Source organism: Papilio machaon, chromosome W (assembly GCF_912999745.1).
Source record: "Papilio machaon chromosome W, ilPapMach1.1, whole genome shotgun sequence".
Lineage (NCBI taxonomy): Eukaryota > Metazoa > Arthropoda > Insecta > Lepidoptera > Papilionidae > Papilio > Papilio machaon.
The window spans coordinates 3,412,456-3,440,316 of NC_060015.1; the positions used below are offsets into that span (position 1 = coordinate 3,412,456).

The 27,861-nt window shown below is 36.2% G+C and overlaps 2 protein-coding genes across 2 annotated transcripts; one reads left to right on the forward strand and one right to left on the reverse strand.

Annotated features, from left to right (window-relative positions):
* Positions 1-3,484: 3,484 nt before the first annotated feature.
* LOC123723156 lies at positions 3,485-5,678 on the forward strand. Its single transcript, XM_045685717.1, has 2 exons — positions 3,485-4,055; positions 4,095-5,678. Exons 1-2 carry the CDS (start codon positions 3,524-3,526, stop codon positions 5,609-5,611), a joined length of 2,049 nt encoding a protein of 682 aa, XP_045541673.1. The 5' UTR covers positions 3,485-3,523; the 3' UTR covers positions 5,612-5,678.
* Positions 5,679-13,470: 7,792 nt separating this feature from the next.
* On the reverse strand, positions 13,471-17,713 carry LOC106711327 (uncharacterized protein K02A2.6-like). Its single transcript, XM_045685471.1, has one exon. The coding sequence runs from the start codon at positions 17,536-17,538 to the stop codon at positions 13,471-13,473; it is 4,068 nt and encodes a 1,355-aa protein (XP_045541427.1). The 5' UTR covers positions 17,539-17,713.
* Positions 17,714-27,861: the final 10,148 nt, after the last annotated feature.

Consider the following 27,861-nt stretch of genomic DNA (forward strand, 5'->3'; position numbering starts at 1 on the left):
ACTTTTTTTTACGCAAATCGTTTGAGAATCGTTTGAGAGGGTTTGAGAGAAAAGAAATATCGTTTGAGAGTTCCTACTTTCTCCGTAAAAACAATTTCAAATTCTAGTGTTAAGTTGGCCCCCTCACTTTACTTTTTTATATTTTTTTCAATGCGAATCGTTAGAGAGTCGTTTGAGAGACATTAAGAGAAAAGAAATATCGTTTGAGAGTTTTCACTTTTTCTGTAATAAATATTTTAATTCTGGGCATCGAAAGTTACAAATCGATTTTCTTTTTTTTCCGAATTAAATATGGCAATCATGCACTTGGACGTTTCAAATTTATTGTGTAGGTAGAGAATGGTAAGAGAGTGATTGGACTCTGCTTTCTGGTTGAGTGCGTAGTACAAGTGTTTTTTTTAGTTGCGGTTATTTTATTTAGATTTACGTTATCTGAGACAATCTGTTGATTTGCTTTTTGTGTTATTTGTTTGGTTATTGGTTTTGTGATTGTCTAAGGTAAGTTCCCTTAGTTTAAGTTAAAACTAGTAGTCCAAAATGGATACCGACCCTCCCGATCCTGGGGGTGGTTATGAAAATTGTAATATACTCCCACAGACAGATGGTTCTTTGAATAATAATAGAAAAAGGACTAATTATGATCATGATTATGTTCAACATTACGTTGTTAAAAAAACTGGTGATCTCCCTATTCCTTCTATTCAATCAACGTACATAACCCCTGAATTTACTCTGAGAAAAAATAAATATGAAGGCTCTGAATCCCCTTTTTTAGTTCATGTTTCCAAAAAAGAAAATGAGTCGTCTTTAGGTGTTTCTCTAAGACCAATCCACTTTGGATATTTTTTGTCAAAAAATAATATTAAAAATGTACTGGCTGATGGTGTGAAACGTGTTGGTCGCAATCGCATATCGGTTGAGTTCAAGTCAGCGTCAGATGCTAACTCTTTTCTCGAGCTACCCACTCTAACACAATATAATTATGAGGCAGTAATCCCCTCATACAATGTTACCCGAATGGGGATTATTAGAAATATGCCCACCGAGTGGTCATTGGAAGAAATTGTTGAGGAATTAAACTCTGACCTTACCCAGCGAGGCCTAGGTAAAATAGTACGAGCTCGCAGACTTAATAGAAAAGTCCGAAGTGAAGGTGGGCCCCCCTCGTGGGTTCCCACTCAATCCATTGTACTTACTTTCTCAGGACAAAGGATACCAGAACATGTTTATGGCTTTTATAATTCTATACCTGTTGAAATATATTTGTTGCCAACAATTCAATGCAACAAGTGTTGCAGATTTGGGCATGTCAAGTCACAATGCAGGTCGAAACCCCGCTGCTTCGTCTGTTCCCAACCTCATGAAGGAGAAACATGTGACAAAACATCTCCAACTTGCCTGTACTGCTCTGGAAGTCATAGAGCCAATGACCAAACCTGCCCTGAATTCGATAGACAAAAAAAAATTAAGTATATCATGTCCACTGAAAATAAATCCTATCAAGAGGCTTCTGCAAGGTACCCCCGCACCGGCATGCGTTCATATTCTGGATCAACTAGTAAGATCTCTTCTGTTTCATGTTCCCCCCAATCTTCCTCCCCTCGTACTCCACTGAAATCTTCAAGCCGTAAAACTGTGTTTCTTCCACGCCGGACATCTACTCCGGCCTCAAGCCCTGGTTATGATCGCCGTGCGCTCCAAAGGATCACGGAATACCCTCCCTCGTCTCTCTCCAATGGATGTGCCATTTCCAATACATCAATTTCAGCTTCTGATGATTCAATGCCACAGGGCAATGAAATATCTTCCGTATTGAATTTCTTCTCACGGCTTTCCGAAGTCGATTTACCGAACAATCTTAGAGAAAAACTTACTCAGCGTCTATTCTCCCTTCCCGATGGCTCCTCGCAATATTCTGCAATGGAACTGTCGTAGCGTTAGACATAAAAAGCACGAACTTATCGACCTAATCAATACCCACAGTCCTGTTATCGTTGCCATTCAGGAGACTTGGTTGAACCCGGAGATTCGATTCCGTATCCCTGGTTTCGCCTGTCTCAGGGATGACAGAGTTGATGGGCACGGTGGTTCTGCGTTATTAATTTCTCGATCTATTACCTACTCACAAATTCCACTTTCAGGTCTCTCGAATACATTCAACGCTGTAGCTCTTAGAGCTTTTAACATTTCTTTTATTTCTATATACATACCAGATCCCCGTCTTTCCACCCTAAATGAACTATTTGTGATAATAGATTCTCTTCCACCTCCTGTCGTTCTCCTAGGAGATTTCAATATTCATCACACTCTTTGGGGGTCCCACTCCTGCGACTCCCTATCCCTTGAATTTCTCGATCTCCTGCATGACCGTGATCTTTGTATAATAAACGACGGCACTCCCACGCGAAGAGTCCGACCGGGACAAGACGAGAGAAGTGCGGTCGATCTTTCCATTTGTTCTCCCTCGCTGGCTTCTTTATTCTCTTGGACGGTACAACCCTTTGGTTGTGGCAGTGATCATTTTCCTATCTTATTGTCTATTCCTGATACTTCTTCTCACACCTTTTGTAATAATCCCCGTCCCCGTCTTAAGTATAAATTATCTAGGGCTGATTGGTCTCAATTTTGTTCTGAGACCGACCGAGAAGTTTCGAAAATCCCCCTTCCATGTCTCGACAATATGACGGACTCACTTGAGCGCTTTAAAAATGCCCTCTTTAAAGCTGCAGATAAGTCTATTCCGCTTTTATCAAAGGGTAAAAACAAAATTCCCTCCCCTCCATGGTGGGACAGTGAGTGTACGCAAATGTACAAAAAACGTAAAGAAGCTGAAGCAATTTATAACTCATCCATGACCGAACAAAATTTTATTAATTATCAGCATGTGGCCGCTCAAGCTGCGAGAACCTTCTCCGACAAAAAACGTTCTGGTTGGCGTCACTTCTGTGAATCTCTTTCCCCCATGTCTCCCCCTTCAATGGTGTGGAGAAACATAAAACGATTTCGTGCGTCTGTTACCTCTTGTGAAGACTCTTCCAATGATCACTCAGTCTGGATAGACACTTTTGCACAGAGACTTGCTCCTCCGGTTGCCCCTTCTATGGAAGAAACTACAGTATTTCAGTCATCGGGCCCATTAGAAAATGAGTTTGACCGCCCATTCTCTTGGGATGAGTTTTTGTGTGCCATTAATGGCCTCAAAGATTCTTCACCGGGTATAGATGAGATCCCTTATTCTTTCATCGTGAATTCTGGTCTAGAAACTCGTAATTTTTTTTTAAATTTAATAAATATTATCTTTTTCTCCAGCCTTCCACCGGAAGAATGGAAATCTCAAATTATACTCCCTATTCTTAAACCTGGGAAGTTAAGTAATGATCCTCTGGGATATAGACCTATCGCACTGTCATCTACCTTGGCAAAAATATTAGAACATCTGATTAAAAATAGATTGGAATGGCTAGTGGAAAGTAGACGTATAATAGCTAAAAGTCAATATGGTTTCCGGAAGGGAGCAGGAACGATGGATAGTTTAAGTTCATTTATTACTGATATCCGTATAGCCCTTTCGAAAAATAAATCGGTGATTGGCGTATTTCTGGACATCTCATCAGCATACGATAATGTACTTCTTCCGGTGCTCAGAAGCAAAATGCTTCATCTGAACATTCCTGTGAGGATAGTTAACTATATTTCAAATTATCTTTCGGCTAGATCTGTCCAAATTTCTAGTAAAAATTCTCTTCTCCCCTCTAGACTTGTCTGGAAGGGCCTGCCCCAAGGATCTGTCCTAAGTCCCCTGCTATACAGTATATACACCCATGATTTGGAGCTTACCGTCAATTCATTTTGTGATGTCCTACAATACGCTGATGATTTATCACTTTATGTATCGTCTGACAACTTTGACGAAGCCACCTCTCGACTTAACACTGCTATTAGATATCTGGATGATTGGCTTCAGAATCACGGTCTCAATCTCTCTATACCTAAAAGTACAGTTGTGGTATTTTCTAGAGTCAGAAATATACCTGATATTTCAATTTCTTGCAATGGTAATAGAATTCCAGTCAAAAATAAAGTAAAGTTTTTAGGTCTTATCCTGGATTCAAAATTGACATCAATTCACCATATTAATCATGTCATTGCGAAATGCGAAAGAAATATAAACATTATTCGTTCCCTTTCAGGTGTTTGGTGGGGTTCCCACCCATTTTCACAAAAGCTCTTGTATAATGCCATAGTTAGAAGTCATCTCGACTATGGCATCTTTATTCTGGAACCATGCAATAAATTACCTCTACATGCACTAGACAAAGTCCAGGCTAAATGTCTCAGATTGATTACAGGGGCTATGAAATCCTCTCCTATTAACGCAATGCAAGTCGAATGTGTTGACCCCCCTCTACATATCAGGAGACAGTACCTTAGTGATCGCTTTATTTTTAAAATTTTTCAAACTTCTTCACATAGTCTTCTTCCAAAACTTCATGAACTGTCACACCTTGTTACTGCCGGTGGATATTGGGCACACAAAGAACCTCCTTGTCTTGTAAAAAGTTATCTCAAAATCACTCGTCTTGCTTGTCCACTTTCTCAAACTACCCTTAATCCCATATTTGAAATTCCCTATCAGGCGTTAGTTCATAACCCGAACATAATACTGGACTTAAATATAACTAAGGACCCAGCTTCCGCAAACACCAATTTCCAGCGAATAGTTGATGAGCGCTGGAGTGATTGGCTTATTATTTATACGGATGCCTCCAAGCTCTCAGTGCATGGTTACGTGGGAGCAGCTGTCTGGATTCCCAAATTCCGTATAGTATTAAATTTTAAACTTCCCTCCTTATCCTCGGTATTTACTGGAGAGTCGGTTGCCATCTTAGAAGCCTTAATGTACATCGAATCACACAAGATTAGAAAGACAATAATATTTTCGGATTCTAAAAGCTGTTTAGACGCAATTTTATCAAATCAATTTAGAAGTAAATCAAGATTCCCTTTTATTATGGAAATTAAAAACATTTTGTACAGATGTTCTCTGCAAGGTCTCCAGGTCACTCTTGCGTGGATTCCGGGTCATTCTGGGATCCAGGGCAATGAGTCAGCTGACCATTTAGCTAAAGAAGCCACATCGTGTGGCTCAATGAGTCACCACAAACTATACATTCATGACCTAGTGTCCTTGGCTAAGGAACATCTTTTGTCTAGTTGGAAATCTGTGTGGTCCGAGACTTCTATTAGCAAAGGAAAATACTATGCAGACATACAAGAATCCATACCAGTGAGGCCATGGTTTTTTAGGTTCCCTGATGCAAATAAGCAGACCACGTCGACGATCTGTCGACTACGATTAGGCCATGCGTGCACTCCAACTTTCTTAGCGAAAATCAGGGTTAAGGATAGCTCGCTATGTGAATGCGGATTAGACGAAGGAACGGTGGACCATATATTTTTCTCTTGCCCGAACAGAACTTCTTCCTTAATTGATGTCCTCCCCAATTATATCCCTCGCCCCACTAACTTTAAGACCCTCTTAACCCACGTACATACCCCGTTTGTAAATATTTTATGTGATTATATTAACAAAAATAATATTAGATTATAAGTTGTTTGTCCCATAACCTACTAACAATACTATGTATATTATTGTGTTCGTCCTTTTTAGGTAAATCAACGTTTGTAGATAATTCTAGAGTTCGTAACACTTGTATGCTCACGAGACTTATCCATAAGTAGAGTGTTGCCAGTCTCTTTAATACAAGAATAAAACTATAATCACTCGACACTGGCCCAATCCGCTGAGGGAGAGCCATAATCAAGAAACTGAACTGAACAGAGAGTGATTGAGAGACAAGAGAAATCGTTTGAGAGTTAATACTTTTTCTGAAATATATATTTCAATGTCGGAATCGAAAGTAACAAATCGATTTTCCTTTTTTCCGAATTAAATATAGCAATCATGCACTTAGACGATTCAAATTTATGGTGTAGGTAGAGAATGGTAATAGAGTGATTGAGAGAAAAGAGAAATCGTTTGAGAGTTAATACTTTTTCTGAAGTATATATTTCAATGTCGGAATCAAAAGTTACAAATCGATTTTCCTTTTTTCCGAATTAAATATAGCAATCATGCACTTAGACGATTCAAATTTATGGTGTAGGTAGAGAATGGTAATAGAGTGATTGAGAGAAAAGAGAAATCGTTTGAGAGTTAATACTTTTTCTGAAGTATATAATTCAATGTCGGAATCGAAAGTTACAAATCGATTTTTCTTTTTTCCGAATTAAATATGGCAATCATACACTAAGACGTTTCAAATTTATTGTGTAGGTAGAGAATGTTTAGAGAGTGATTGAGAGAAAAGAGAAATCGTTTGAGAGTTAATACTTTTTTTGAAATAAATATTTCAATATCGGAATCGAAAGTTACAGATCGGTTTTCCTTTACTCCGAATTAAATATGGCAATTATGCAATAAAACGTTTCAAATTTATGGTGTAGGTAGAGAATGGTAATAGAGTGATTGAGAGAAAAGAGAAATCGTTTGAGAGTTAATACTTTTTCTGAAGTATATATTTCAATGTCGGAATCGAAAGTTACAAATCGATTTTTCTTTTTTCCGAATTAAATATGGCAATCATACACTAAGACGTTTCAAATTTATTGTGTAGGTAGAGAATGTTTAGAGAGTGATTGAGAGAAAAGAGAAATCGTTTGAGAGTTAATACTTTTTCTTAAATAAATATTTCAATATCGGAATCGAAAGCAACAAATCGATTTTCCTTTTTTCCGAATTAAATATAGCAATCATGCACTTAGACGATTCAAATTTATGGTGTAGGTAGAGAATGGTAATAGAGTGATTGAGAGAAAAGAGAAATCGTTTGAGAGTTAATACTTTTTCTGAAGTATATATTTCAATGTCGGAATCAAAAGTAACAAATCGATTTTTCTTTTTTCCGAATTAAATATGGCAATCATACACTAAGACGTTTCAAATTTATTGTGTAGGTAGAGAATATTTAGAGAGTGATTGAGAGAAAAGAGAAATCGTTTGAGAGTTAATACTTTTTTTGAAATAAATATTTCAATATCGGAATCGAAAGTTACAAATCGATTTTCCTTTTATTTCGAATTAAATATGGCAATCATGCATTAAGACGTTTCAAATTTATTGTGTAGGTAGAGAATGCTTAGAGAGTGATTGAGAGAAAAGAGAAATCGTTTGAGAGTTAATACTTTTTCTTAAATAAATATTTCAATATCGGAATCGAAAGTAACAAATCGATTTTCCTTTTTTCCGAATTAAATATAGCAATCATGCACTTAGACGATTCAAATTTATGGTGTAGGTAGAGAATGGTAATAGAGTGATTGAGAGAAAAGAGAAATCGTTTGAGAGTTAATACTTTTTCTGAAGTATATATTTCGATTTCTCTTTTCTCTCAATCACTCTATTACCATTCTCTACCTACACCATAAATTTGAAACGTCTTAGTGTATGATTGCCATATTTAATTCGGAAAAAAGAAAAATCGATTTGTAACTTTCGATTCCGACATTGAAATATATACTTCAGAAAAAGTATTAACTCTCAAACGATTTCTCTTTTCTCTCAATCACTCTATTACCATTCTCTACCTACACCATAAATTTGAATCGTCTAAGTGCATGATTGCTATATTTAATTCGGAAAAAAGGAAAATCGATTTGTAACTTTTGATTCCGACATTGAAATATATACTTCAGAAAAAGTATTAACTCTCAAACGATTTCTCTTTTCTCTCAATCACTCTATTACCATTCTCTACCTACACCATAAATTTGAATCGTCTAAGTGCATGATTGCTATATTTAATTCGGAAAAAAGGAAAATCGATTTGTAACTTTCGATTCCGATATTGAAATATTTATTTAAGAAAAAGTATTAACTCTCAAACGATTTCTCTTTTCTCTCAATCACTCTCTAAGCATTTTCTACCTACACAATAAATTAGAAACGTCTTAGTGCATGATTGCCATATTTAATTCGTAATAAAAGAAAAATCGATTTGTAACTTTCGATTCCGACATTGAAATATATACTTCAGAAAAAGTATTAACTCTCAAACGATTTCTCTTTTCTCTCAATCACTCTATTACCATTCTCTACCTACACCATAAATTTGAATCGTCTAAGTGCATGATTGCTATATTTAATTCGGAAAAAAGGAAAATCGATTTGTTACTTTCGATTCCGACATTGAAATATATATTTCAGAAAAAGTATTAACTCTCAAACGATTTCTCTTTTCTCTCAATCACTCTCTTACCATTCTCTACCTACACAATAAATTTGAAACGTCCAAGTGCATGATTGCCATATTTAATTCGGAAAAAAAAGAAAATCGATTTGTAACTTTCGATGCCCAGAATTAAAATATTTATTACAGAAAAAGTAAAAACTCTCAAACGATATTTCTTTTCTCTTAATGTCTCTCAAACGACTCTCTAACGATTCGCATTGAAAAAAATATAAAAAAGTAAAGTGAGGGGGCCAACTTAACACTAGAATTTGAAATTGTTTTTACGGAGAAAGTAGGAACTCTCAAACGATATTTCTTTTCTCTCAAACCCTCTCAAACGATTCTCAAACGATTTGCGTAAAAAAAAGTTAAAAAAATGAAAGTGAGGGGGCCAACTTCACGGAGGTAAAGCCTGGTACGCAGAAAGGGACAGAAGATAGTTATCCCTGTCTTTGTCACGTCACAGGAATTGGGTATAACTGTATCTCTCTCACTTACGGTATTATTATTACCGTGTCATAGACTTGGCACCGATGATTATGGCCATAGAGCATTCAGGAATCAAAATTACGACAGACAGTATAAAGTCTAAATTGATTGATATGGATGTTTCTAGAAATGACACGGACGCCAGTGGCGCTGCATTCGCTGCTAACAAAAAGAATAAAATTAAATATGGCGCGACACCACAAAAAAAGCAAATGTCAAATTCAAAAGTGTCAATGTCAAACGAAAAAAATGTGACTTGTTATAAATGTAAACAAGTAGGACATTTTCGAAATCAATACTTAAAAAAAACATGCAGTCTAATGCTTTTAGTGTTGCTTTTTTGAGTGGAGAATATAGTATAAACGAATGGTACGTGGACAGCGGCGCGAGCGCACACATGACAGCAAACAGTACATGGGTGCAAAATGTAAATTATACACCAGTTTTATCAGAGATAACTACTGCAAATAACACAAAAATGCCAGTGTTATGTTCCGGTGACGTACATGTGTCTACAAATTGTAATTATGATGCTATTATCAAGAATGTACTGTGTGTTCCGAGGTTAACAACAAACCTCTTATCAGTCAGTGAATTGATTAAAAATGGAAATAACGTGATTTTTAAAGAAAATAAATGTTACATCAAAAACATGCAAGATATCAATTGGTAGCTATTGCAAGTTTGCAGAATGGTGTTTACAAAGTTAACCAAGAAACTAAAAAATGTTTATTGACATCCAGTAGCATATCAAATGGGGAGATATGGCATAAACGGCTTGGACATATTAATAGCTCTGATATGAATAAGATGAAGCGTGGCGGAATGGGTTGATGGAATGGAATATCCAGATACATTTGCAACAAGCAAATTAAGTTGCAAGGTATGTTGTGAAGGGAAACAATCAAGATTACCATTTTCTGCAAGTTCACAATCATCAGATGTACTTGAAATCATTCATTCAGATATATGTGGCGCCATGGAAAGTAAGTCAATAGGAGGTGCAAAATACTTTCTGTTACTCATTGATGACTATAGCAGATACACACACATTTACTTCTTGAAAAACAAGAGTGAGGTTTTGAAAAACTTCAAGGAATATAAAGCAATGGTGGAGAATTCACAGAATAAAAAAATAAAAATACTAAGAACTGACAATGGTTGGGAATACTGTAGCCATGACTTTGAAAATTATTTAAAGCAAGTAGGTATAATTCATCAAAAAACTAATCCGTACGCACCAGAACAGAATGGACTTAGTGAAAGATCAAACAGGACTATTGTGGAGAGAGCACGATGCTTGCTTTTCGAAGCTGATTTAGATAAGAAGTTTTGGGCGGAGGCTGCCAATACAGCAGTCTATTTAAAAAACAGATCAGCAGCTTCAGGTATTGATAAGACTCCATATGAAGTTTGGACCGGTAAAAAACCAAATTTACAGCACATTCGTATATTTGGAAGTCCAGTGATGGTGCATGTACCAAAAGAAAAGAGATTAAAATGGGACAAAAAGGCAACAATGCATATCCTTGTAGGATTCTCAGATACAGTAAAAGGATATAGAGTATATGATAAGGAGAAAAATATTATAACTGTGAAAAGGGATGTTATAGTAATGGAAGAAAAAGACAAGGTGACAGAGAAAGAGAATGAAAGTGGTAAAAAAGAAACAGTTGACTGGATTCAAGAAGATATTGAGAATGAAACATTTGATCAGCAAGAAAACAAAGATGGCAGAGATTCAGTGGGGGAGTATTCGCTAAATGAATCTCTCCATGATCAATCGGAGAACAACTCAAATAGTGAGATACAACCAATATCAGATCATATCAACTTAGGCAAGAGAATAAGGAAACAACCAGAAAGGTTGGGTTATATAAGTATGGCAAGCTCTAATCTTGAAGCTGAGCAAATAGATTTCTCAGAAGCTTTGAACGGACCAGAAGGTAACCAATGGAGACAAGCTATGCGAGATGAGCTTCAATCCTTTGAGGTCAATGACGCATGGGAAGTAGTTGATGCACCAAGTGACCAAACTATAGTGCAAATGGGTGTTAAATAAAAAACTTGATGTCAGTGACAAAGTGCGGTATCGTGCTAGACTTGTAGCCAAAGGTTTTAGTCAAAAACCTGGAATTGATTATGATGACACTTTTTCATCAGTAGTGAGACACTCTACTTTAAGAATGTTGTTAGCTTTAAGTGTTCAGTTTGATATGGACATTACTCATTCGGATGTAACTACTGCATTCTTAAATGGTTACTTAACAAACAATATTTACATGGAGATTCCATATGGTTTTGTAAACACAGAGTAGGGTAAAGTGTTAAAACTTAAAAGGGCAATTTATGGTTTAAAACAATCATCTTTAATGTGGTATAAAAGAGTTAAAGAATGCTTATCTGATCGTGGGTTTAAAATTAGTAAGTGTGAACCATGTCTTTTTACAAAATCATTTGGAAATATTAAACTAATTGTGGTTGTTTTTGTTGATGATTTTTTGATTTTTTCTAATTGTAATAATGAAACTGAAAAATTAAAATCTGTTCTTAGTTCTCAATTTAAGTTAAAAGATTTAGGTAATGTGAGACGCTACCTAGGTATGAGAATAAATGTGAACAAAGAATGTAAAACCATAACAGTTGACCAACAAGATTATATAGAGCAGTTGTTATTAAAATTTAATATATCTGATTGTAGTACTATTGATACACCTATTGAAAGTAAATTAAATTTAGAAAAGTCTGAAGACGGTCTGAGATTCAAAGTTCCGATAAAAGGTTATTACATGTTTTCCGTAATTCCAAAGTACGGTAGACATAAGATACTGACGACGAAAAATTTTGATTTCCGAATTTTTTTAATAAACCTAGTGACAAATAATTTCTTATTTTTTATTTAATTAAAAAATCTTTCAGATATGCTCGAGTCTTGGATTCTCCTGTGTTCAATGGAATAAAACAATTCATTTGACACGTCGGCGTTATTCAAGGTGACAAACTTATGAATTCCAATATGAATTCCTAAAAAAAACATTTCTATATTTTTTAAACAAAATGAATAAAGCCCTGTAACTTGATGGCGATGTCTAAGTGTAGCGGTCTTTTGCGCTATTTTGGCAAAACAAAGTAACCGGTAGCTCTTTTGACACCTTATACTATAAAAAAATTAAAACCCAGGTTACGGATCGCCTTCTGGAACGATCCTTGCACACTTCTCTTGATTCTTCTATTTATACAATCATTTCTCCTTGTCGGTTATTATATTTAATGTTTATGTTTCAGTGACTGCTGGGAAACAAAAACAATGGTGATTCCTGCCGGTTGTGAGTGTATGTGGCCCGTCCATCGTCTCGGGGATATCAATTTACACGTTTAAAGCCCTTGCAAATAGGGTTGTCGTCAAGAAATTTAGTACGCTTCTGACCACATCTCTTTTTAAAATTAAGTAAATAAGTTTGTTGAAGAGTTCTTGTAATTTTCTGTTTTGGTATTATCTTTGTTGATATAACTAAAGTCACATAAATTGTATTCAATATGAGGTTTTTATAAGCATCAAATAATTTGTTGGCAACCCTGTATCTGTTTTATTCTATTTACACAAAGGATCTTAAACAAACGCCAACGGTTTTTAAAAGTCTGGACAAGACTACATTATAGTACAAAATATATCTAGATTACATTATGAATATGTTATGTTAATAATGTTTAATATAGGGATTAAATAAATTTATTTCGTATCCAATGTATACAAAAAATATTAAACGTTAGTTGCAAAATAACTATGTTCCTTTTATTTTCATTAACGCCACTTAGTAGTTTGTTGAATATTACCATAGATGTCGTCATGAAACATGTCAAAATGAACATCATGAAAAACACCGTTTATGAAGAAAATGCTTCTAATGTAACTATAGTAATGGATTATTGCTATGAAATTTGATGCAGGGGCAAATATATTACTTGGTAATAATGATAAATATGTCCTTGAAGAAACAAATCAACATTTAACAATACAAAAAAATTAATCTACATATTTTGCTGTCAGTTTATAATAGATACCTCTACATATTGTTATTTGAGATTATGATCTGACGAAGTTTACCGTCGGTAACACGTTCTCTACCATGGAAATTGTGCCGTATTTGAACCGAACTCTACCTATTACCTACCCTCCCATATTGTTATGCTAAATTTAACTATAACCATTGTCTATTATAGTCTTATATATATATATAAATAATTATTCAGGAAACATTCAATAAAAATACAGCGACAGCTAGAATTTAATATAGTCACAAAATAAACACCAATTGAATCCTACGCTTTACTTCGTCTAGCTTAACGATTACTTATAATAAATTATTTTTGTTTACATTTTCTAACCAGTCTCAAACATCCATAACAAATTAGAAAGAAATGATGTCTACACACTGACTATTGTGCAAGAATTAATTTAAACCTGATAAGTATGCGGAGGAGTAATTGAAACAACGCTTGCTTAGTGCAGACTGCTTTAATTACGTCACTACGACATAGCGGTCGGGCGCAGCCGACCGTTCCAATTTATGCATTGTACATGCGCATACATAACACCCCTCCCCTTTTAGATAACGAATGTAACCCCAATACAAAGAGAGTTAAAGAAGACAGATACATTAGTAGAACAGAACACATAGACAATATAACCCTATACTTCTTCGTCTGAGAGCATGCGGCGCCTAACCCCTCTAGTAACCGTCACGTTGGGGTGGTTGGTAGGCGGCGTGTCTGGAGGCAATCTTGCCTCCTCATCCTCCCCCCGCGACGAGCCAGCGAACGCGGAGTCCTGCATCGCGTCTGCCAAACCTTGTTGTTCGGACGACACCGACGATGTGGGACTCTCTGAGCCTATATCGTTATAGTCCCACGAGTCTATCTTGACGTCTCCTTTGTACAGCCACAATTGATTTTTGTGCTTTTTACTCTTAATAGACGAAGTGTTGTCTTGCACCACATATAAAACTTTTCCGAGTCTCTTCAACACTGTTGCTTGATGCCAGGTGAATTTGTTATTTCCCGCAAACTTTTTATATAACACCTGGTCACCCGGCGTAAAAAATTGTTTATTACAGCCTCCGTGTGCTTCAATTTGCGAACACTGCTTTTTTTTTACAAATTCAGCAAGGGGAACGCACGAAGATGACGGTGAACTAGGTTTAATCAAATCTAACCGCGTCCTAAGTTTCCGCCCGTAAACTAACTCGGCGGGAGAAAGGCCTGTGGTGGAATGAATAGAGTTTCTGTAATCAAGTAAAAATTTTAAGAGTCGTAATTTGCATTCCTTTGCCGATCGGCTAGCTAAAAGACTGCTCTTTATGCCCTTTTTTATAACTTTTACTGAACTTTCCGCTTGACCGTTACTAGCAGGATGATATGCCGGCGTCGTTAGGTGTGTGATACCATTTCCCGCGCAAAAATTTAAAAATTGTTGGGAACAAAATGATGTACCGTTGTCACTAACAATAGTTTTCGGAAGACCGAACCGTGCCATGAAGTCGTACAAACGTTCTATTACTGCATTCGAGTTCGAATTAGCGTTCATGTCGTACACTTCGACCCATTTAGTGTACGCGTCGACGATAACCAGATAGGTGTGACCATTCAGCGGACCTAGGAAGTCGATATGCAAACGGTGAAATGGTTGTGGTGGGAACTTCCACGGTGCCATCTTAGCCCGCGGTGGCGAAGGTCTTAACCGGTTGCATATCTCACACGACCCTATCAGCCGCTCAATTGCGTCATCAACGCCCGGGAACCAAAACCTGGATCTAGCTTCAGCTTTGGTTTTAACGATGCCTAAGTGTGACGAATGCAACTCGTTCAAAATTTTTGGACGTAAACATTCCGGAATTACGACCTTATGACCTCTCATCAAGCAACCATTTTCTAATGACAGCTGGTTCCGACACAAAAAATATGGCTTAATATTGGGATCAGATTCTTTAGTAGGCCAGCCGTTAAATATATAATTTATAACACGTCTAAAAATTATATCACGCGATGTTGCATTTTTCAATTCGGAAATCGTAATCGGTAACGAGCCGTCGACAACAAAACAAACATAAGCAGCCCTGTCGCACAGCGCCGCGGCGGCGTCTGCGCAAGACGCGCGCCCCACCTCCGTGGACCCCGCGCCGTTCTCGCTCACACCCGCCAAGCTCGCGCGCGACAGATAATCTGCGCTGTTATCAGCGCTACGAACATATTCTATGTTGTAATTGTACGCGCCTAAAAACATTGCGTATCTTTGTAACCTATTTGCAGATACTTCCGGTATTCCTTTATGCGGACCGAATATAGATAATAATGGCTTATGGTCGGTTCGTAAAACGAAGGGTTCCGTACGGCCGTATAAATATTGATGAAACCTACGGACGCCGAATATTATCGCTGTCGCTTCTTTTTGTATCTGCGAATACCGTTTCTCGGCGGGCGTGAGCGTGCGCGACGCGAACGAGACCGGCCGCTCAGCGCCGTCGTCCCCCACCTGCGACAATATCGCCCCGAGACCAGTGGGAGAAGCATCCACTGTTAAGATTAGTTTAGCGTTTTGATTAAAATGCGCTAACACTAAATCCGACGCCAGCTTGTTTTTTATTAAAACGAACGCATCCGCGTGCTCTTGAGACCATTCCCATTTATTATTTTTTTTTAATAAATCATATAAGGGCTTAAGTATAGATGATGCGCCGGGCACGAAATTCCTATAGTAGTTGGCCAGCCCTAAAAATGATTGCAACTGGCTGACGTTAGTCGGCACAGGTGCATCCACAATCGCCTTCACCTTTTCGGGCGATTTTTTTAACCCATTTTTATTTATAACGTAGCCCAAGTAACTAATCTCGTCTTTGAAAAACTCGCATTTATCCTTCTGCAACGTCAATCCTGCCTCCTCGAGTCTCTGCAACACCGAACTTAATCGCGCCAAGTGTTCTTCCCTATTTCTGCCCGTAACCAAAATATCGTCGAGTAGACACAACACGCCTTCTAGTCCCGACAGTACGGTCTCCATTGCGCGCTGGAAGATAGCCGGGGCGGAGGACAGACCGAACACGAGCCGCGTATATTGATACAGTCCCCGGTGTGTATTAATACATGTTAACTTTTGCGACTCCTCGTCGAGGCAAAGCTGATTGTACGCACTCGATAAATCTAATTTTGTGAACTGTTCACCGCTATGTAATTTGGAAAACAGTTCGTTCACCGTAGGCAAAGGATACTGATCAACTACTAACTGTTTATTTATACTGACAGCGTAATCGGCACATATCCTCACGGAGCCGTTTCGCTTTAGCACAGGCACTATAGGCGACGCATACTCCGAATGATCTACTGGCTTCAAAACCCCTAAATCGACCAATCTGTCGATTTCTTTAGTAACCTTCTCTTTCAAAGCGAACGCTATCGGACGGGCTTTGAAAAATAGTGGTCTCGACTGTTCTTTTAAAAGTAACCTGATTTTATATTTATTAAATTTACCTAGCCTATCCGAAAACGTTTTTGAAAACCGAGCTTGGAGCTTTTCTATTGACAGAGATGAGTCGCAATAGTTCACAGGAGCTAACTGTAAATTAAATTTTGAAATAAAGTCCCTACCGAGGAGCGCCGGGCCCCCGCCACGTACCACGTATACGTCTATACTACGGGTTTGCCCTCCATACGAAATGCGCGATTGGGTCATAACACCAAGGCAATGAATCGTTTCCCCCGAGTAACCAAGTAACCTTTTCTTAGTTGGCAACAATTGTGTTTTACTGTAATGCCGTCTATAGGTGTTTACTGAAATTACGGTAACTGCGGACCCGCTATCTATTTCAAATTTTAATTTAACCCCATTCAACTCTATACTCTCCACCATAGGCTCCCCTTTAAAAGATCGGATATGAAAACACTCACCGTCGTCGTCGTTCTCGTCCGACTCATTCATCACCGCTGACGTCACCTGGTTCACTTTTTTGCACATTCGCTGGAGATGACCTTTTCGATTGCATTTTTTGCAGGAGTAGTTGGAGAAACGACAGTCTACCGACCTGTGGTTATAACCGCACACGGAACACTTCACCTTTTTCGACCGACTTTCGGTAGCACTTTGTACATTAGCACTGGAATGTCCGATTTTGTACAGCACATCCGAAGGCGCGGCGACGTCGATGCTGGTGCACGACGCGGCGGCTGCGCCGGCGGCGCCCGCCCGCGCGCATCGAATATTCTCCGCCAACTCCACGGCCTTTGCCAGGGTCAGGCCGCTCAGATCCTTGGCGTAGATCTTCTCCTTTTCGATCCCGTGCTGCATTCCCATGATGAAGCGGTCGCGGAGAGCTTCCTCGAGGTTGCTGAACCCGCAGTGTGCGGAGAGCCCCCGCAGTCGAGCCGCCCATTGAGTAAACGTTTCGGTGGGCTGCTGAAGTGCCGAGTAAAAGTTGTGCCGTTCCCCGAAGCCGACGCGCTTCGGAGTGAAGTGGGCATCCAATAGTTCGAGGATGTCCGGGTAGGGCACCTGCTGCAGCTCTTTCGGCAACGCTAAGTCCGATGCTAATTTATAGGTACCCTCTGAGAATGCACTTAGCAATATCGCGCGTCGCTTTACTCCCGTCGCATCGGTTAAATGGTTTATATCATTAGCAATAAACCATTGCGTTATGCGACTCTTGTACGTTTTCCACGTCTGTTCACAGTGATCAAAACAAGACAAAACACCAAACTGTCCAACAGACATTTTGAAAAAAAAACTTTTCACAACGCGGGTACTTTGGTTTCTCGTCGCCAATGATAAGTATGCGGAGGAGTAATTGAAACAACGCTTGCTTAGTGCAGACTGCTTTAATTACGTCACTACGACATAGCGGTCGGGCGCAGCCGACCGTTCCAATTTATGCATTGTACATGCGCATACATAACAAAACCAAAATAGATGACAGAAAAAAAAACATGGTAATAGTCCTCTCGTAGGTTATATTATAACATCGGAGAACGCATGCGCCAGAATCAGTTTGTTTCTGACTTTTATAGAGAGAGGTCGCTTCGATCAAGTACGTTAATACTATAATACCGTGATCGAGAAATTGGGTACGTCTTTTATTTTAAGTAAGCGAGTTCAAACAAAGCTTCAATATATTAAGTATTTACTTAATATTTTTAAGCATACTAAATTTGTTTTTATTTTAATTTTGATGTACTAATACTATTATAATATTAAATAATTTAAATACACATTTATCACTAAATTACAAATTAATATGAAAAATATAAAAGGGTCGATTGAAGAATTTCCACCATATCCGCGAGTTCTTCAACATCGCATACTTGAAAATAAACATAGATAAACATTAAAACCAAACATTTTTCTGTATAAACTCTAATTTTTTTTTTTAATATTGCAAAGCACTTTTATCGTTTTGAAATGTCTTTAAGTAGCAGTGGGTTAAGACTTCCGTAACACTTAATAACTACTTGTATTAATAAATATTATTGTCCCTTTCATACTCTTTGAAAAAAAAAACAAAGACAAAACTGCAGACGAAACATATAGTTAGAAAGTACGAAAAGTAAACCGTTCTTAATTAATTTTTTATTATGTCACACGAAAGTTTCAACAATTTAAGTACGATATTATTTGAAGTGATCAGATATTTATTTTTAAAAATTCGAATATGCAAATGACATCATCGTTAACTTCATTGTTGTACGAGTCGTACGAGTATTACTAATTACAAAAAACTATTTTTCTTCAAAAACTACAAGGTCATAGGAGTCGTAGTAGTCTATCATAAAATCGATTCAGTAGTTTTAGGATTTAGTGGTAGCAAGTAAACAAAATATCTTTGCGTTATCAAAATATACTTAGATGAATTCCTAACGAGAAATATCTTATTTATATTATTAAGTAGTTTCTGAAACAAGCAATTACTTGACCTTTGTGCCTGCATTATTTCATGACCTTTATCTTGTATTGTATTTGTCGCAAATTGCTCTAAATTCTTTGCACAAAATACTTGATTGTATTATTTTTTTGCAATATGTTACGGGCAGCTTATTATTCAATTATATCTTTAGGAAATACGATGTATTTTTCTTGAAAAATTCGGCAGTCTTTCGATTCGAACTCTAATCTCTATGCAGGTTACGCGCAAAGATTTCTATTAATCAAAATACCTTTCAGAAGAAAGGAATTTTCATAATATATGCGTTAAAACTAAAAAGTGTTTTGAAAAATGAATGGGGGAATTTCCTTTGCTAAATTGAGTAATATCGTAAAGATGCCGTTCTAAATGAGAAAAAAAAACCAATTGATACAATCAATTACCAATTTAACCGGTTCGGTAGGGAAAGTACGACCTCGTTAAAAACCAATATCAAGCTGAATCTTACTTCTCCGTTTCTGTCAGTGAATAAAATGAAAACGCATTCTCCTATTCCTAATGGGAATGTTACATCATCTCCCTAGATTTATCTTACACACATGTATTCGCTTAAGGTTTTATAAACCTTAATGTTTGACTTCATTTATTGGTAAAACTATGTCATTGTTTCGATTATTTCATTGACTAGTTATTGAAAATATCTCCAGCAATATTTTCACAGTTGTTAATTGGACATCCTTTAGTGTGAAAGTATGAAAAATCCATATATAGGAACTGCTAATGCAACCATTGTGCAACTCTGTGCAACAGTTAGTGTACTACAAAAAAAGTATACTATCCTAAAATTATCAAATAACTTAAAAATGCGTCACACATTTTAAGTTATTAGATAGTTAGTATATTAAGTCATTTTAAGGTATTGATATATAAAAACGTGTCGATGGCTTCTATGTAACCTGCCCGAAGTAAAAAACCCAACTTTACATGAGATCAGTTTCAGGGTGTTGGAAGTCCTTTTTATGTCAAATCTCGTGGACCATTTTTACTATCTTTACGAAAATTTGCAAAAAAACCATTAAAATGCCATGTTATTTATATTGCAGTCATTATTTTATTTATATATTTTTTTAAAACATGTAGAGAAGAGGTGCCTCCACCCCTTCACCGCTCACCCGACGCTGTTACACTTCTCGATTGTGTTTAAAACGTGACCAATTTACTCATACGTCTATTTGCCTAAAATTTTATTTTCCACTCGCCAAAAAAAAACTGTTCCTTGACATCATAGAATACGGCAAAATAAATTCAATGTAATGTAATTAGAAAAGTCACTTCCTCCCCTATACGATACGACGATAGTTAATATAAAACTCAAAATATATAAAAACCAAAGCAGTGCAAAGATTTCATTAAAAAAAAAACTTGTTAAATTATTGTATAGATTCTCTTTTTGAGCCTGAACCTATGATTTTTAACCTCCAAATAGAATTTTCGTTATATTCAAAATTATTTTATGGATAGTAAATAAACATACAATAGTAGCTTTTATGTATATGCAAATAAAAAAAAACACAAAAAGCTTTCAAATTAGGTTTTGCTAACGGACACGTACTTTGAGCGCTCCACTTAATATCATATCATATTACAAAATATAAAAAATAAAAGCAATTATCTATATATATAAAAGAAAGTCGTGTTAGTTCCACTATTTATAACTCAAGAACGGCTGAATCGATTTGACTGAAAATTGATGGGAAGGTAGCTTAGAACCAGGAAACGGACATAGGATAATTTTTACCCCGTTTTCTTTTTTTATTCCGCGCGGACGTAGTCGCGGGTAAAAGCTAGTTACTTATAAAGGCTGTGTATAAGCCGCTTTATTAATTGCAAAGAAAACAAAATACGTTACAATCAGTAATAATTATGATCTACATTTAAAATGCCAGCTGTATGCATACGCTTTGCGAATTTGCCATTGCGAATTTTTAATTTCTAACGCATTTATACTGAAATCTTAAATTTAGACAAGGATTGTGTATTAATTTTTAAATACGTTGAAAAATTTCTGACTCTTTTGAGCTGTGCCACAGTAAAATGTAAATTAAGATAGCACATTAGTTTAATTCTAAACTTGAAACATTTAATATTTTTTATATGAAAATACATTTTCCACATATATATATTTTTTAGCTATGTTCTCTTCTTAAAAAGCTTAGCTTGAAATCAAATGTGTAAAATTAATTATGAATGTTACGCACCTCCGTTTGATACGTCCATTATCGATTTTAGAAAATCTGATGAAACTTAAAGGAGGACTGGACTGACTTCTTATTTCAGTGAAAGTATCAAAACCTTTTATTTTGAATGTACTTAACTATACAAGTTTCGTATCTGTTTTTAGTTACTCACTGGATACAAACAACTGAATTAAAAAATCATCGCGTAAGGTATTTCGAAAATATCAACACTGTCACTTCTACAAACTGACATTAGTTACGTGATAACGATTCCAATCGAATAATTAAAACTGTTATATAAACAAATCGTGCAATTTAATCAATAGAATTCGATAGTAACAAAAACTAAATTAAAAAGCTTATTATTAAATTACTTGAGAAAAATATATATCGCCATTAATATTCAATGAATTTTAAACTGAAAATATATATAAAAATAATTCTAGCAAATAAGAATACATAAATATTGTATTTTACTAGAATTAATTTTTTATTTTGAAAATAAAAAAGTAATAATTTAAGAAGACCTATAGACTACTAGACCTATAGACATCCACCTATAGACATCCACAAATGCAGATGCGTTGCCTACCTTTGTCAATAAGTTTATCAATGGAGAAGGGACGCACATAAAGAGGATATTTGCCCTTCTCCTCTTTCGCCAAATCCACTTCCCCTTCCCATGTTCCTACAAATATTGTTTTTGCAGGACCTACCACTATTAATGACGTTCATATGTGCAGTCCATTTTTGACTAGGTATTATTTGATTCGTCTTCTTGCATATAGTCTAGTGAAGTTAGTTGAGTTTAAAAAAAATTCTAAATATTTTAAGTTAGCAAATATTATGTTTTATTAGGATTGACCGCCGCAATTGAAAAACATGCCTTATTTCAATCAACACACATATTCAAGGTCACATAAATTCTTATAAGCCTGTAAATTGATAGAAATGTTAAAGAACACAATATGATTAAAAATACCTTCTCGATCACGCGTCAACAATAAATTTATTCAAGGTTATGTCGAAAAAAAGAGTGCAGATCCATGACGGTTTTTGATCAAAAAATAAACAAACCGTAGTTTTCCTTTGTATTAAACTTTTTATTTTACTATTTTGATTATTTAGATGACTTGGTAGTATAACACATGCCGCGTTCATTTAATCTATCTATATATACCAGGTCACTCAGAAAGTATTGCGAAAAAAAGTTTTTATGTATGTGAGACTGGTCTGTTATAATTTATTTAAAAATATGATTAGTTATAAGTAAAAATAGGTACGTTCTAAATTCAAAACTACCCTACACATTTTCTGCGAGCTTATTAAAATTACCGTGTCTCATTGAAAAATGGATTTGCGTCGAGAACATTTTCGCGCTATGATTTTTTACGATTTTAAATGTCGCCTGAAACCGGACGAATCGTACGATAGACTTCAAATGGTATTATTGGATGAAGGCATTTCTAAGGCAACCGTGTATCGTTGATATAATGAATTTAAGCGAGGTCGACTAACTTTGGGGGATGAAGAAAGAAGTGGTCGCCCTTTGACGGCTGTTACGGAAGGAGACGTGCTAGCACTGAAAAATTTGGTCCAAGACAATAGACGAATTACATATCAAGAGATTCAGCATATACTGCAGATTGGATCAGGAAGCCTTAACGAGTTTCTACACGTGCATCTACGGGTGCAGAGCATAGTTTCACGAAGGGTGCCGCACAACCTCACCGATGTTCAAAAGCAGGCAAGGGTGGATTGGTGCCATGATATGATAGACAAATTTGAAGCAGGCTAGTCTCGGCGTGTTTACGACATCGTTAAAGGTGATGAATCCTGGATTTATCAATTCGATCCAGAAACAAAGCGCCAGTCGACGGTTAGGGTGTTTCAAAACGAATCGACCCCTACCAAAGTAAAGCGACCTAGAAGCGGAGGGAAGATTTTGATCGTGAATTTTTCAAATTGACTGGCTACTTGGTGTCAATTCCTTTACGAAACCAAAGAACCATTTACGCCGAATGGTATACTACCTAATACTTGGCAGAAGTTTTCTCTGCTGTGAGCAATAAGCAACCAAACACAGGTCTCCGCGCGCTACTGCTCCACCGCGATAATGCGCCCGCCCACACCGCAATCAAAATGAGGGACTTCCTAGACAGCACACCGGTCAAACTCCTGGGTTACCCTTCTTACAGCCGTAACCTAGCACCGTGTGACTTCTTCTTATTCCCAAAAATAAAAAATCAACTCAAAGGGATTCAATTTTCGTCGCCGGATGATGCGCTCTCAGCGTTGGAGCAGGCTGTAAACGAGGTGTCTGCGGCGGACTGGAAAAAGTGTTTCGAAAACTGGTTCAGACACATGAAACTTTGTATAGAGGCTAGTGAAAAGTCCTTTGAAAAGATGTAATAAAAATATATTTACCTATAGAACATTTTTTTTTAGAGTCGCAAAACTTTCAGAGTGTCCCACGTATAAAAGAAAGTCGTGTTAGTTACACCATTTATAACTCAAGAACGGCTGAATCGATTTTACTGAAAATTGGTGGGCAGGTAGCTTAGAACCAGGAAACGGACATAGGATAATTTTTACCCCGTTTTCTATTTTTTTTTTTATTATTCCACGCGGACGGAGTCGCGGGTAAAAGCTAGTATCTATATATATAAAAGAAAGACGTGTTAGTTACACCATTTATAACTCAAGAACGGCTGAATCGATTTGACTGAAAATTGGTGGACAGGTAGCTTAGAACCAGGAATCGGACATAGGATAGATAATTTTTACCCCGTTTTCTATTTTTTATTCCGCGCGGACGGAGTCGCGGGTAAAAGCTAGTTTATAAAAAAATAATTGAAACATAAATTAGATAGAAATTTATAAAAATAAAGATTTTGCGTTAAACAGGTCATAAATATTGTTTTAACATACGTTTTACGTTTTAGTGCGGACAAATGTAATAATACTGTGGTTCCTAATTGTCTATAGAACTATAAGAAAACTATAAACAAGTATCGTAGTTAGATGCTAATTACACGAGGTCTCGCTAAAGCTGTGCACAACGTGTTGCAATTGAATTTCGTAAGATGTTATTCCAATCTGACTTTAACTTGACTTAAAGTCCTATGTCCCCGTAGTGGGGCAGAGGGCGTCCACAGTACGTCGCCAGCTCACTCTATCTTGGGCTCTGCGTTTGGTCTCGAGCCATGTCAGCCCGACTGTCTTCATGTCGACTGCCACTGAGCGCCGCCAAGTTTGTTTAGGGCGACCACGTCTTCTTGTTCCTAGCGGGATCCACTCCAAACGAACACAGTAGTTATTCCAATCATTGCTAAAAAAATGTTGGGCTTGATTTTGGTATAGTTTCTTCTTGTATTTGATTTCAGACACCTTTTTAGATGATTGGGAAAAATATTAATAATAATTTAAAATAATTGTAATAATAAGTGTAAAATTACTGAAACTTTTATGTCTCGCGCGTTTAAATCGAATGTACCCTGAACTTGACATCTTTATTTCAGTTAAACGCTAAGTCATCGTTGTTTCAAAGATCAAACAGAATTACATGTTTGTGCGATTTTTGTTTGTTCTAATGGCCCGCTCCCACTGGCGTGGGTTGGTCAATGCCGATTTTTAACTATGCGATTTTGCACATTGTCAGCAATAACCTATCTGGAAGCTACCGATGTGGTAAGATCTGAGAAGGTATTGTGAAACAGACGCTATTTGGGTGTACGGACCGAGACCGACTCACTCGCTGATGCCCACTTAATGGGTTTATTAAAACAAACACGTTAGAAATATTTCCAAATTATTTTCAACATTCTAGAAATAAGCTGAAGTCTCTTGAAGGTCGAATATGTCGATAAAATATTTACTCTCACTTACCATATTTGCATGAGAGCAATGTGTAACTTTTGACAAAAATAAAATCTAAAAGAACAGTTAAATAAAAAATAACCGTATATATTCTCGATCTTCTAACATTTAAAGGCTATTATCATCCCTTCATTAAGTTAAGTTCATGGTACGTTTTTTTATTCTTATGAACAATAGTTTCCGCTAAAGCTATTCCACTTACAGATTTGCCTTGTTAATTATAGCGAACTAAACGCCTCGTATTTTTTACAACTTATTTAACGTGCTATGGATGTTTTGATCAAATAAAACCAATTGATTACCTGCACTGTCCTATAGTATGGAATACGCTAATATTACATCAATTACCGGCTTTTATCGATCGTATAAGTGACGCTCTCCAGTACTTATAAAAAAAATAGTAAGCCCAACTGACCGATTCATAGGACAGTTCCGTATGCGAATAGAAAATACCGTATCCTTTCCTAATTTCCTATTAGTCAGGCAATAATTTACAGGGCGATTTCTCTAGAGTAGGGAAGACGTGGTTGTTGCCGAGATCACGTGTCACGACCCGTGAGGTTTAGATGTTGTTACCTACGTCCGCATCGTCGCCGTCGAGAAAGTTTAGTTTCGCTACTTGACAGAACCATTTACGTTCACTATAAACATTCAAAAGTCAATTAATATTATGTCGTTCGTGTTTTGATGGAATAGTTTTTGGCAAGATCTAATGAAAGAAATTATGTAAAAGATGAGACCTTAAATCGTACTAATATTATAAATGCGAATGTTTAATGGATGGATGGGTTAATGTTTATTTGAAGGTATCTCCAAAACGGCTAAACGGATCTCGATGAAATTTGACGTATATATAGAACATCGACATTTTTTTTAGTCGCCGGAGTCGCGGGCTACAGCTAGTTTCTTATAAATTACAATATTTCCTTTAAATTACAAGTTTGTTGTATAGAATTTCTTAACGTTTTCATAATGCAAAATGCGTGACTAAACTTAAACAATGGTAAACATGATGCATAAAATTTGATTCATTTACTCATTACGTAAGTGAAGTACAATTTATTTAACAAAACTCAATCTACTAGAATAAAGAAACGTGTGATTCGGCAACTAAAATTACGAAAAATATTCCACTAGTTTAGCGAATAATTTTCGGAGAGTTACGGTGTTCAAGCCCACCACGGCACAACGTAACGATTTCGCTCGTAAGTTATTGCATTACAATGGAAAAGTTCTAAATTTTTGGGACAAATCGACCGCCATGTAGACCGGTGGGCCCGGCCAGAGTTATGCAAAACATTAACGCATGTAGGGCTGCAGAAACAATGTTTTATAGTACAATGGATTTATATATATTCCATTAAACATGTCAAGGTCATATTAAGGTAATTCAATTACGGAGTATGGCCCAATGGTTATCATCCATTTTCATTGTTATTTTATGGGAGACAAATTTAAAGGTAGTGTTTGGGTTGTAAATATTAGTTTAAGGAAAGGAAAAAATTTTAATTTTAAATTATTACTAAGTTTAGACTGACCTTTTTTTAAGCGCTACATCAGTTTTATCCATATATGGTACATGCAGGACCTTTTCTGATTAAAGGTAGGCAATAGAATTACAGATGTCAATGGGCAGGCTTTGCTATTTCGGCAAACCTCGTTTCCCACCTTATAATTATACAGGATGGTTTGAGGATGGCAATGGGCCAGCGTGGTTAAGCCACTTAGTCATAATCTAGGATCATCCTAACCTAGGATGGGATCTAGCCTATCAGTGGGGAAGCGTATGAACCGACGGAGTCCTAAATTAACTTGCACACAGGATAATATTGATGATAGTTATTCCATAAAAAAATTGTGTATACAAATAGAATCCAATTGCACATTTGAGCTGTAAGAATGTAATACGGTCTTATCTTAAAACCGTAAAGTTGTAAGTACGGACAGGAGGTTGCGTATGGCCACGGAATGCAAACTGGTGGACATTTTTGGAATTATATCGTTATGTCTATTTCTACATTTATTTTTCTCTGTTTATAATCTCCAGACAATTAACATACATAACAGATTTTTTGCATAATAACAGTATCATTGAGTAATTTGTTTATTGGCCTTAATAATGTAAAGTTGTATTGAAGTCGGTCGTCTTTTATAATCGGTAAAACAATTATAATATTGAGAGATAATATCTTCTACGTGTTAATATTGGCTTTCACTGCTGTAGAAAAACATATGTTATCTATGGTTTTTCTATGTTTTTGTTAATGTGAATCAGCAATAGAAACCCATTCACGTCATGTTATGGATAGGAATCACAAGTTTTACAAAAGCAAATTTAAATCATAATATATCAACTTTCAACTTTATAATTATATTTTTACAAATAATAATTTCATTCGATATAATGAAACTAAAATTGACCGTCCGTTAAATTACATTCAATAAAATACATTAAAAAGTACAAGTAATACAAATTAGGCATATTGTACTGAAATTGACAGTTAAATTAACTTTTACGAGTATTTACGTGTTTGATCACGAATGTTAAAGAATATTAGAATTATATCAATAACATATAATTTTAATATTAACTAGTTGGCGACTAAAAAAAACTTAATCCGTAATGAAACCGTTCAGGAGATACCTTCGAACAAACACCCATCCATTCATTCATACATCCAAACATTTGCATTTATAATATTAGTTAGATTGAACTTGACTTAACTTAATTAAGCTTTTAATCTTATTTTTTAAATAAAGAATGATTTTATTGACGTCTCAATTGTTATTGACTTGGATTTCAAAGAGTATTAATATCTCATTATGTAGAAAATCTCATTATACGAGTGTAAAATGTTATTACCAAGGGATAACGATGAAAACAGAATCAGAAAATTTAAAATTTCCTTTCCAATCATTACTTATAAGTATTCTTTATAAGCCCTAGTGTTATGATTGCATATATGTTCTTAGAATTAATTAGGTAAAATCAAAATATGTCGGCAGAGGAAAGCAATAAAGCCTTAACAGACTCTCCACATTCAAAAAAATAATCAATTCTTT

What these genes read in the sequence shown, in the direction of transcription:
- LOC106711327 (XM_045685471.1), bottom strand. Translation starts at nt 17,538, where the DNA reads ATGTCTGTTGGACAGTTTGGTGTTTTGTCTTGTTTTGATCACTGTGAA.
- LOC123723156 (XM_045685717.1), top strand. Translation starts at nt 3,524, where the DNA reads ATGGATAGTTTAAGTTCATTTATTACTGATATCCGTATAGCCCTTTCG. An exon ending in TATTTCAATTTCTTGCAATG is followed by an intron (nt 4,056 to 4,094) that starts GTAATAGAATTC and finishes TAAAGTTTTTAG; the next exon opens with GTCTTATCCTGGATTCAAAA.